Here is a 12,083-nt window from a genome sequence, read left to right on the forward strand (position 1 = left end):
CGATTGCCGCACCTTTTTTTCTGTAGGCGCGACGCAAAGCAACGTATACCACTTACGTTTCTTTAGAGACAACTAACCTGTGGCCCCTGTTCAAATGATTGCGACGGTTATCCTCCCTTTCTTGTCCCGACGCCATTTATATCGTCTTGGTAACGTGCTGGAACTTTTTAGTGTTTGTTATTCTGTTCCTTTGTTTTTGTGATGTCTCCAATTATTTATATTTTACGCTTTCACGCTTCGCTTCGTAGAATTTCGTGGTGTCTATATTAAAGGAGTTTGTAATTGCTGTAGAGTCTATGGAAAAATACAGACTCCTTATTAAATATGACGTCCCCAATAGTTGATTAGCACTTGATCATTAATTTTTCTATCGTGTATTTTCATTGCCTTTTTGTTAAAACACATTTTCAACAGTCGGTCTTTCTTGTCGGTGTCACCCAAGCTGAGTGATTTATTTCGGGTACACAGGGAAAAGGAACCGTGATGCGAGAATTTCACGCATCACGGTTCCTTATTCCCTATATAACCGCCACGGTTGGGCTTGGTACTAGGTATACTCTACCCTCACAAGAGTTTCTTGCTGTGGTTTTTCAAGTACCGTACATAGGTGGCTCGTAACTATTCCACGTGCTCTGAATGCCTGGTGTGAGTGCACACACCTCACACCTTCCCTTGACTTGCAAGGCATGATATAGGTGTAGTTGAATGCAGCCCCGGATTGTCCTAGGCGACCCTCCTCGGTGAGGCAAGCACATTCCGCTTGTCGGCAAGGCGTCGTGTTCTTCGCATCCTCGGGGAAATCCCCTCTAGATCAATTACTTCACCAAGGACAAAATTTTGATTGTTTGCCTGAGAGAGATGTCATTAGCCAACACAATTATAAATGGACACATAGAAAAGGACCCAGACGAATTCCGAAATTTTAAAACCCAAATCCCGGGCCTCTCCCATCCATTTCCTACTCTTCGTGCACCTCCACTATTGTAGTCCATCTCCTGCAGTGCCAACCGTGCCCTACCTTCTCTATTGTACAATGTACCACACCCCTAAATATTAGGATTAATAACCACCATGCTTCCTGCAAACATTCTTCCATTTTTCCCTGTCTGAGATGCTCCCAACTCCAAAGCACTACTCCTATCATGACCCTCCCTTTGATACATGTTATAGTGTCCTTATTCTAGCATCCCTCCGACCACACACTTTAACTCAAAGACTCTGAAGCTGGCGTAAATATTTTAGACGCCTTTAATTAAACAAGGATTACTGTTTGACATTAATCCCTCCACATTACAGAAGTTTTCGTATCCCCCTTCTCTCCCAAACCTTCCGATCTCAATCTCACCCTCCCAATCTCACTCCTCCCAATTTTCCCCCTCCCAAATCTTCCCTTTTAACACCTTTCCCCGCCCCATTATTCCATCCGTCGCCTTCCTCCTGAGCATCCTTCTCCTAATTTCCTTCTGTCCGTAGAGGAAGGTGGTCTTGCCACCTAATATGTCGGAATACGTTTGTGTCATTTTTAATGTACCATTCTATATTAGTATTGTATTTTTCTATATAATATATGTAGTTATATATTGTACGAAAGTCTAACGGATGTGAATAATAATTCAAAAGAAGGAGCGAGTTATTAGACGTTAGACGAAAATTATATAGAAAAATACGCAAAAAAGGACACTTAGGCGAATTCCAAATTTTCGCTGGCCGAATCACCATCCTCTGGCGAAAGAAGGAACTGGGGAGGTTTCAAGAGGAGAGAACTGGAGGGCGAGGACGCTATATGGAAGGGCAAGGCGGGGAAGCATTGGAAGGGGAAGGTTTGGAATGGTGGGATTGATATGCAAGGTTTTTGGAGCGGTGAGGGAATGAAAATATCTAAAGATTGGGGTAATTAATGTCTGACATTGATCCCTGGCTCATTCCAGGAATCGAGGAGCCTAATGTATGCCTGTTCTATTGTTTTGACTCTGAGTAGAGGGTTGGAGGGATGCTAGAATAAAGATAAAATTGCATTTATCAAGGGAGACTAATGTTCGGAGGTATGCTTTGGGATTGGGAGCATCCCAAGCAGGGAAGAGCTCTTGCAAGAGGGACGGTGCTTGTCATTAATCCTAAGATTTAGGGGTGGTTGTCATGAGAGGGAGTAGTGTTTGGAAGGGAAGTCCTTTAATTAGAGAGAGTAGGTTGGGGAGGTTCGGAGACCCTGCCGGGGGCCAAGATTCTTCTTTTGGTTGGTGCAGGTAAGCGTGGTAGAGGTGAGCACACGAAGATTCAGTGAAATATTACTTTTATTTTGACAAGAAATCCCGCTTTCGTGAAACAACCCTACCAATAACACTTAAAGCCATTTCGGGTTGGTTATAATTCGCCGTGGTTCTCTCCCTAAGATAAGGTGGCCGAAGATCATCATCATTGGATCGTTTCTCTGGGCATCGCGACCACTTTAGGTTAGAACTCTTCTACTCTCGGCACCTATTCTCCCATCCACGGTTGAGTTTTTGCTTGTGAATCGTTGTTTACCAAGCCGTTTGTTTTTGCAAAAGCCGCGACATTGCCGCGGGGGTGGTCTGGTGCGGGTGCTCGGTGGGGAGTGTGCCCTGCCAACCGAAATGTTACGACAGTAACCTTCGCCGATTGATTCTTTCGATGGAAATGGTGAAGCGATCTTCTCGAAAACGGCTGCTTAGTTTCCCGAAGGCGACCGACCGGCAGGTTAGACTCGGGCGCCGCTGCTTGCTCTCGTGATCGTAACCGGAAGTCGCCCGATCGGGTATGCCACGGCTCGTCCCTTCCTCGCTTACATCATAGAGCGGAATTCATGATTTTCTTTAGATCCAATGCGGGATTAGGTTACAGCCTGCAAAATAATTTATGCAGCTCATTCAAACTTAGAAAATTAAATAGAAATGTAGTACGTACGTATGTGACCGTTGTCAACTGCGGGGCGTGGAACTATATAGTATTTTCGCCCCGAATATTTTTAGAATTCTCAAGGCGTGAATGGGGTCAAGAATATCCTCGGCGCATAATTGTTGCACTTGGGTGAGGGAAGAAAGGAGTCTTTTCTCGTCATCTGTTTTGCTAACTCTGTTGTACCTTCCACACACCCTTGCAGCGGCTTGCAGGGTGCTAAAATATCTGATATCAACAACTGCTCTATGGACATGCCTCGCGTCAGCATTCCGTTTCCCGATTCATGTCCTATTCATAATGTGCGACTGTGGCTCTAAACTCTCTCTCTAATGGGTAAGGATATGGACGCGAAACATTTTTCATTACTGTTGACTTTTACTTCAAAAGTTTGGATGCACTGTATTTAGGAATGCGTTTTCTCAACGAAAATGGCCGCCTCCTTGAGGAATTGAACCACTCGGTAAGCCAATTATATGTAGTACCTTTTCATTGCTAAAATATTTTAAGCGTGGAAATAGAGTTTTCAGTATCCTGAAAGAATTTGAGTATTCACTTGGAACACCTACCCAACGATATGTGATACTTCAATTGATAAATTTCGTCAGATTGAGATAATTACGCCCGGCGATGGCTGCGCGCGCGCATAACCTTGATACCTTACGAATGACGAAATGTGCTAGAGAAAGGTTTTCCCTTATGACTTCAAACTGGTGTGACAAATTTACGGCTGGACCGATGAAAGTGTTTTGCTTATCTGGTCCGTGTAATCAGCTCCGCTGACTGTGTGTTTGCAGGGGGGCTATCTTTTCATGCGGAATTTGTGCTTTGTCCGATTATCCGTCGTCAGCCTATTTTGAGCAACGCGATAACTTCCACCAGCGGTTTAAGGTGTTCGCCATATGAGTTATTTATCCACAAATCTTGCATAAATGTTTTCAGTACGTCATTCTTGAAAGATGGGTGAACGATATCGGTTTATTTATTTATATACCCTGCAAGCCACCGCTAGGGTGTGTGACAGGGGGGGGGGTGAATAAACGCCAGAATAATTTTACTCGAAAATGATCCTACCTTGGTCGGATAATGTTATATAAGATCCCCTATCGTTCGTGGGGAAAATGACAGCCTTTATCTATCTGTTCTACACTTAATTAATCTTTCTAATTTCACTAACATGATCTCTCCCACCGTTGTACGATGGGGTAATAATACATTTTTCAACATCACTGCTGAAGAGACTTCCTTTCAATATATGCAAGAGCTTCAATCCGTAATTTAAGCTTCGCTCCGCGAGTGATTGCCAGCCTAGCTGCTTTAATATTTTGGATACTTTACTAAGTTTATCATAACAACGCTTTACAAGTCTAGCTCCTTTACGCTGCACGCGATCCGATTCGGTAATTAATCCAACTTCGTGAGGATCCCATGTACTTGGAGCATGTTCTAAATGAAACTTTACGAGTGAAAGATAACATTTTTCTTTAACCTTTTCATTACATTTACCCAGTAGTCTTCTAATAAATCCTAATTTTTTGTTAGCTTGTTTACATATTCCCCGTATGTGTTTCAACCCGGAGAGATTGTGAGTGAGGGTAACGTCTTAAGTATTTAGTCGAGTCTACACTTTTTATTTTGGCCTTCCAGATGCAATGGGCGTTCGGGTGGGAATTACTCTTTTTCCAAAAATGTATGGCCGTGGAATTTTTTAATTTTAATTCAAATTTCCATGTGTCGACCAGCGTTTTTTACCATCACGGTCATCTTACGAAGCTTCTGATTTGATTCATTCTTTCATTCGAGTCTTCGATTCATTCAAAGTATTCTCTTAAATGAGGATTCTGTGCGGTACCTAGGGTCTATTGTCCTCTATGAAAGGATATTTGATGCTCCGCGATCAGCCAGAACTGCTTCGATGGACGGCGCCTTCCGCAACCCGTGCGATTGGGAATTGGCAGTTGTATGGTTTTCATTCGTTTGTCGTTTTTTAATGTCATATTTTGCCGGATGAATGATTTCCCTTTTCCGGTGGGGGAGTATTCTTATGAAGTCGACCCATCTGTTTCATGTGGACTTCTTCTATGGACGGACTAGCCCTCCGTGAATACCTTCCTTCGTAGCTATACTCGACGCAAGGAGCTAACCGTCGTCCCAAGTCACGTAACTAGGTAGGGATGAATCCAGGGAGGACTCTCATTCGCCGAGCCTAGGTGGGCCATGAAATTATATTTGAAAGAATCCGGAAAAGTCAACGTCACGACGCGTGTTGTTTCGAGGACGAACTCTGTCAAGCCTCAGTCGAGTGCCTTAAAAAATAAGGACGCGCGCGCTTCGTCGTCACCAGTTTGGCGCCGCCACCGCCTCCGTTCGGTGACTTTCCTCCGCCCCCCACTCCTCCCTCCCCTACTATGTCGTTCGACCGGCCTGGTGCGGGGTGATGGTCGCCAGTCGGATGATCATCGTTTCCGGGTTTGGACGAATGTCGAGGAAGTCTGGTCGTAAGGTTCCTATTTCGGTCACTCCCCTACCCTCCGACCCCCCGTCGCTGGCCGGCACATCAAATGAAGAGTGGCTGGACCTATCCGCGCCGATTCATCCATCTCTCCCATCGGGTTTTTAATACGGAAGGCCTTCGCATTTTAGTGAGCTAGTCCTTCGAGTTACTTAAAGAATATCAGACGGTTTGCACCTTGCCCAGCCATCACGAGGAGAGCAGCGTGTGAAGTGTTCGTATCTACATCTGCGCAAAAAACACCGCAACCTACCCTGAGGGCGAGTTGCGGAGGGTGCGAGGGTAGCACCCTTAAAATAGAATGCACGTACATGCAAAACCGGCAAAAGAGTGCCAATTCACGCCCAAACAGAAGAATATATTCACGTAAAACTCATTTTGACTTGAACACATGTGAATTCCCCCCCTCTTGCCACACACCCTGGCGGTGGCTTGCAGGGTATATATAGATAAATAAATACACCCTCAACTAGTATACTGAAGCACGTGCGCTTACGAATATCCAAGTTTACGCAGTTTAATCTGGTCCCCGGTTGTAATAATCCATTTTGTGACTGTTATGGTTACTGATCGTCCGAGAAAAGAACAAATCTTATATCTATCTGTACTGGAGTTAATCTGCTTTTATCTCTTTGTGGTCTAATCTGCTCATATAATATGGGGCCATACTAATTCTCTTTGGTTCATTGTTATACTCGTTTGTCCTCAACCTTGCTAAAGGTCCACCCCGATTCCTCTAAAAGGTTCGTCTCCTTATAATGACAATTTTTGGCGAATATGGCGGATTTTCGCTTAAATTTATGTAATTCTGTTATCTACGTTTTCTCTCAAGGAACCTTGCGGCGTAATCCATATGTGGCTTAACTAGAGTCCCCCACCTCGAATCCGCATATTCTTCTGACATGTGCTCCCCATGATAGACGTGGTGTTTAGACTACCCTCAAATATTTTACTTGAGTAGTAGTAGTATTTAGGAGAGGCGACCGACTGCTGAGGTCATTTGCGCCATAGGGGATGGACAGAAAAGGATGAAGGGTGGGGAGAAACCCCGCGTCGGCATTAGCCTACTCTTTACGAACGGCGCCAAGGGGTCCGCAGCTTAACGTCCCATCCGACGGACGGGGTACTCACTCAAAGTGCTCTCCACAAAGCACCTCAAGTAGAGATCGAGATACCTCTGAAAAATATTCAACACCGCCGGGATTTGAACCCGGGCCCTCTGGGTGGGAAGCCAGTACGATAACCACCGCACAAATCCCGATCCCCATATTTTACTTGATCTACCGTTGTTAGCACTGAACCTTCTATTTCATAATATATGTCCTGCTGATCACTTATTTTGACGCAAAATTTCAAAACTGCGCATTTGCCGACGTTAATTACTAACATATATTCCTTGCACCAATATGATAGATTGCTAAGTTTCCAGAGGGTAGCCCGCAGGGGTCTGCTGGGGTCCTAATTTCCCTGTATACCACCCTGTCGTCTGCAAATACTCTTAAGGTTGCTACTAACGTGTGAGCTTAAGTCATTTATGTATATAAAGAGTAGTAGGACCCCATTACACTTACATGCCCGAAGTTACATCTACCTCTGTTGAGCACAACCCATCGACGACTGCTTTTTGTGTGTGATATGTCAAGAAGAGTTCATTGTATCACTTTGAAATTGATGCCATAGCGTTTAAGTTTGTTTGTGTGAGTGTTTATTGTGCGGAACATTTGCTATCTTGAAATCCAAAAATACTGCATCCACTTGTCTATTGGTTTCTTCCGATTTAAGGATATTGTGAATTAACAGACCCTGTTGGATTTCACAAGACCACGTTGGATTTCTCTTCCTAAATCCGTGCTGGATATGATTATTTATTTTCTTTTTATCGAGAATGCTCGTAACTTCACTAAAAATTATGTGTTATAATGTTTTGCATGAAATCGATTTAAAAGATATGGGCCGGTAATTGGTGGGATTCTCACTGCCTCCGCCTTTATAGATGGGCGTAATGGGCTTGATGCTTCAATCGACTGTGAACACAAAACCACGCGAGGAGTGTAGCTGAAAATTAAACAGCTGTCTAGTGAGAGATAAGGCTTAGTAAAAGAAAATCCTTTCCGATATTGCGATCGCCGACTCTTGGCTCTTCTGAGGAATTATTGGCCGAAACACTTTTTAAGTGTCATTTTTTTCTCCAACGCAACTGTCGCCACAATTCAGTATTTATTTGTTCTCGCTACTATGTAGCAAAGGAAAAATGTATCCCTTTCCTTTCTCTGTATTCCTTTCTCTGTAATTTTAAGTAAATGCTTGAATTGTGCTGACCTAACTGCAAAGCTACCAGGTTTTTAAAACATAGAAAAACAAAGAAAGGACGCTCACATATGCTCGTAGTTTCGACGCTGCGATGGCACGACCGTCCTTCGACACAACATTTTAACATACGTAGAAATGTACATACATAACTATTGTGATGCCAAATTTTACAGGCAGTTATTTCATTCTATCCTTATGTTTGGTCTTCGAAAGGAAGACGGTGTGCCACGTGAGTTATTTTCACGGAGATAATTTCCCTTTTCCCTCTCTCTCTTCAGGTGGAGAAGCGGGCGGGAGGCACGCCGCGGGGAGGAGACCGCCGGGCGCCCCGGAGGATGGACCGCCTCCGCCGGAGCCTCCGGGACAGCTTCCGGCGACGCAAGGAACATGTCCCCGAGAGCTCAAAGCCGCACCAGTGGCAGGCCGACGAGGCGGCCGTACGCGCCGGGACCTGCAGCTTCCACGTCAAGGTGAGGGGTGATCTGCACCTACGGGGCGTGCGATGCCGTGGCTGGTGCGCGGAAACGGAATCGATGCACGGGTTACGAAATGGCCGCTCGCGGGACTAAGGTCGGAATTAGTTAGTTCGAAATATGCTTTATGCATAAGACGTGCTCCCCAACTGAAAATATACGTGATATACGCGTAGGACACATTTCCCTCGAGTTGCGTATAGCGTTTTTTAGACCGGCGTTATGAAATAACTGAATTCGAAAACCCTCAATTTATTATTTGTTCAGCTTTCAGGATGGTAGTTTTACTAATCAATTTATTTATTTATTAGGCAATTGGAAGAATTCTCCCCCGCGCCCCAACCCCGACCCTCAATTGTGTTAATATTGAATAGAACACTCTCACGGTTGTTGGAATGTTTCGACACTGCACTTCCGCCTTCGTCAGAAGAATAACACGTGAGAGAGGATAAAGGGAAGGAGTAGTGGAGTCAGAGGAGGGAGGGAAAAGACCTACGTACACACGTGGGACATTCGAGTGCTGAAGTTTCTCGAAGTAATCCATAGTCATGTGCGTGTCGACATTGTCAACGCTGGAACACATTATGCATGCACCTGCGAAGGTTTTCGTCTCTGGAGCAAAATAAAAACCTGTGGAAAATACGGGTTAAGCGAAAAATTTAATTATATAATTGTTAGCCTACCGTTTTAAGTTAGGATTTTGGATGGACGAGATTGCACACTCCTACATTTATTTTTAAAATTTTATTTAACATTAATCCGGAAACGGCAGTTTTTGACCTTTGCATCGGAATTTTGGCAATGATATATATAACTCAAGGTACGATTACAAACCACCAAGCCCCAAGTGGAGGAAACCTACCTAGCCGGGAAAGCCAATCCGCGACCTCTAGGGCAAGGACGTTACCCTGCCGCCACCGAGGCCAGTATTTCTAAGCATCGCCTAACATGACTAAACAGGGCACCCCACGCTTCAATACAAAGTTTCTTCAATGCCGCATAGATTCAACCTCTCATCATTCCGTCCAAAATCCCTATCCATTTCATACCCCTACCTTGCTTGCCTAAGATCCTTCCACGACAGTCTTCAGCCTTCTTCCGGCATTCAAAATACTCTGCGTTCATCTTTCCTGTTTGTTTGGATATCCCCCAGATTTCCTCTCTCCCCTACCATATCCAGTGCTTCTTCGTTTGTTTTCCTCTCACCCATTTTAACTCTTTCATCCTTCTCCACACCGACATCTCAAAAGATCTCACTACAGGCCTGGCATCCTGTTTCGACGATCTAGTTTCCGAACTGGAAAAAAAATTACCCCATGGCAAAATTTTAATCTTTTCGAAACATTATGATGCCTCCTTATTGTTAGCGCTTATTTACCTGAAGCAGTAATTCTACCTGTACGTCCCTGCTACGTTAGTCATTCGGGTCCAAAACACTTCGGAGATATATAGTATAAACTGTTCCACCTGCTCTAGTTAGTGACTGACTTGGTGGACTGACAAACTAAAGCTTGGTCATCCGCAAACCTTACTGATTATTTCAATTCCCCACCGACTTTCATTCCGAACTGTAAGGTCTTCTGGGCCATTTTTATAATGTCCTCTACAAATAAGTTGATAAGCACTCGTGATAATGGACAGCACTCTCTGACTGTTCTTCCTAACACTGCCCATCTCGACACTTCATCCGTCACGTGAACAATTGGCCATTCACCTATGCTTAGGTTGGAGGAATAGGCTAATCTTTTTAGCATTCTGAAAAAATATCACGTTAGAGTCCACGCCTGCGTATGAGCAGGTATGTCATCTACAGGAATCGCATCCTGGTATAAGATGACCAGACCAGACCATTTGCAGTAAACCTATAACTACTCCTTCGGATTCACATCCTTTAGAGGCAGAGTTGGTATTTGTGTTATGGTAATTTTTAATAAGGTTGGTAGGGTGACAGGATAGTTCAGTTGTCTTGTTGTATTTCAATTACTTTTTTTTATTATTTTTTATTTATTATTATTATTGTTTTTTTTAATGGTTTTTTTTTCCGTAGAGTTCATTGTTATAATTTTTTTTTATTTATTTATCATTTTTTTTTTTACTTTGGTGAAAGCTCATTTATTTGGTAGTAAGGGTGAAGTGAGGGATACATTTCTCAGGTAGGATCGGGTGGGAGTAGGTTAGGGATATCAGGAGAGCCAGGCCCTTGTCTCGTTTTAGTCTTTTTCTGCTGAGGAGTTTCCTTCGGTGGGGGGAAATTACGATGAGGTTGGTTAAGGGTAGGATGAAAGGTTATATTTGCCGGCAGGTTTAGGCGTCTCTTCTTTTTAGGGATGCACGTTTTAGATTTTACCAGTTGGTGTGGGTAGGGGTAAATACCAGAAGGTAGTGACGAGGACCAAAGGTTTGCGATGAGAGGATTTTTTGACTGTTCAAGCGACTTCCTGTAACTTATTAGGGCGGCATAAATGGCTTCATTTATTGTTGGAAGGTTAAGTTCTCTGAAAACATTCACTGTTGGAATAAACCAGCGTGCTCCTCCAAGCCGGCGAGCAATCTTGTTTTGCCAAGTCTGTACTTTCTTTAACGCAAATGCAGGGGCTGTGGCCCATATTGGAGATGCATACAGAATTTGAGGAAGTAATACTGACTTTAGGATATTCAATTTATTCGAAAGAGAGGTTTTTGAGGTTTGAGTAAGAAGAGGATGTAAGGCAAATGCGGTGGAGCGGATTTTGGAAATTTTATGATTGATATGAGGAACGAAGGATAATTTAGAGTCCATTACTACACCTAAAAATGTGTGGGTTGGTTTCTGTGGGAGAATTTGTTGATTTAAGGTAAGATAGGTATTGTTATATTTTGTCGGGTGTCGAGTGAAGCATACTTTGGTGCTTTTAGAGGGATTTACAGATAATCTCCACTCAGCAAGCCAGGACTCGATAAGATCAAGGTGTGCTTGCAGAGCGTCAGTGGTTTTGTAAGGCCACCAGCTCTGAGCTGCAATGGCTGTGTCATCGGCGTAGAGGAATAGGTGAGTATCAGGGTGGATGGGAATGTCATCTATATAAATGTTGAACAGTAATGGACTTAGGACGGCACCTTGGGGTACACCTGTGTAGATATTATGGTATCTCGATTTGTAGGAATGGTGGGAAATGGAAAAGGTGCGGTTAGATAAGAAGGATTGAATCAATTTTAGGAGGTATAACGGGATGTTCTTTTGGCTCAGCTTGTAAAGCAAACCTTCATGCCACACTTTGTCAAATGCTTGGCTAATGTCAAGGAATACTGCAGAGGTTACAAGTTTAGTATTAAAACCGGAGGTAATCAATTCCGTAAGTCGGTTAATTTGGTGAACAGTGGATGTTTTGGCTGTGAACCCAAATTGTTCGTTTCTGTATAGTGGATGAGAAAGTTGTTTGAGGCAGTTCAGAATGAGTTTCTCTAAGAGCTTACCAAGGGTGCAGGTGAGAGAGATAGGTCTGTAGCTGTCCACGTCGGATAGGTCCTTGCCTGGTTTGGGGAGAAGGATAATGTCTGAGGCCTTCCAAGCTTTTGGGAAGTACGAGGTTGCAAAACAGGAGTTTATAATGTCAGTGAGGAAGTCTATGTATGGTGATGGGAGTAATTTAACAGCTTTTGTTGGTATACAGTCAGGACCAGAGGAGCATTTATTGGGAAATGATGCAATAGCATTGGCAACCTCCCTAGGGGAGCAAGTTATGGGATCTGGTGTGGGGGAATAGAGAATGGAGGAAGAAAAGGTGATGATGTCAGTGTTTTTGGTTGGCATAGTATGAGGTGCAAATGTATTGGTCATTCTATTGAGGAAGGCTTTTCCACGTTCCTTGTCTGAGTTTAATATACAACCATTTATT

General features: G+C 43.7%; 1 protein-coding gene across 9 annotated transcripts in view; it reads left to right on the top strand.

Moving 5' to 3' along the window:
* numb (NUMB endocytic adaptor protein) overlaps positions 1-12,083 on the top strand; it is a 419,433-nt gene that overhangs the window by 380,044 nt on the left and 27,306 nt on the right. For all 9 annotated transcript variants that reach the window (XM_071598371.1, XM_071598372.1, XM_071598365.1 and 6 more), the window contains one exon: positions 8,014-8,205. In XM_071598371.1, coding sequence (XP_071454472.1) covers positions 8,071-8,205 — 135 coding nt within the window. In that variant the 5' untranslated portion in view covers positions 8,014-8,070. The remainder of the gene's footprint in view (positions 1-8,013; positions 8,206-12,083) is intronic.

The sequence above is a fragment of the Hetaerina americana genome, unplaced genomic scaffold (genome assembly GCF_022747635.1).
Source record: "Hetaerina americana unplaced genomic scaffold, ioHetAmer1.1.p SCAF_10, whole genome shotgun sequence".
NCBI classification, from domain to species: Eukaryota; Metazoa; Arthropoda; class Insecta; order Odonata; family Calopterygidae; genus Hetaerina; species Hetaerina americana.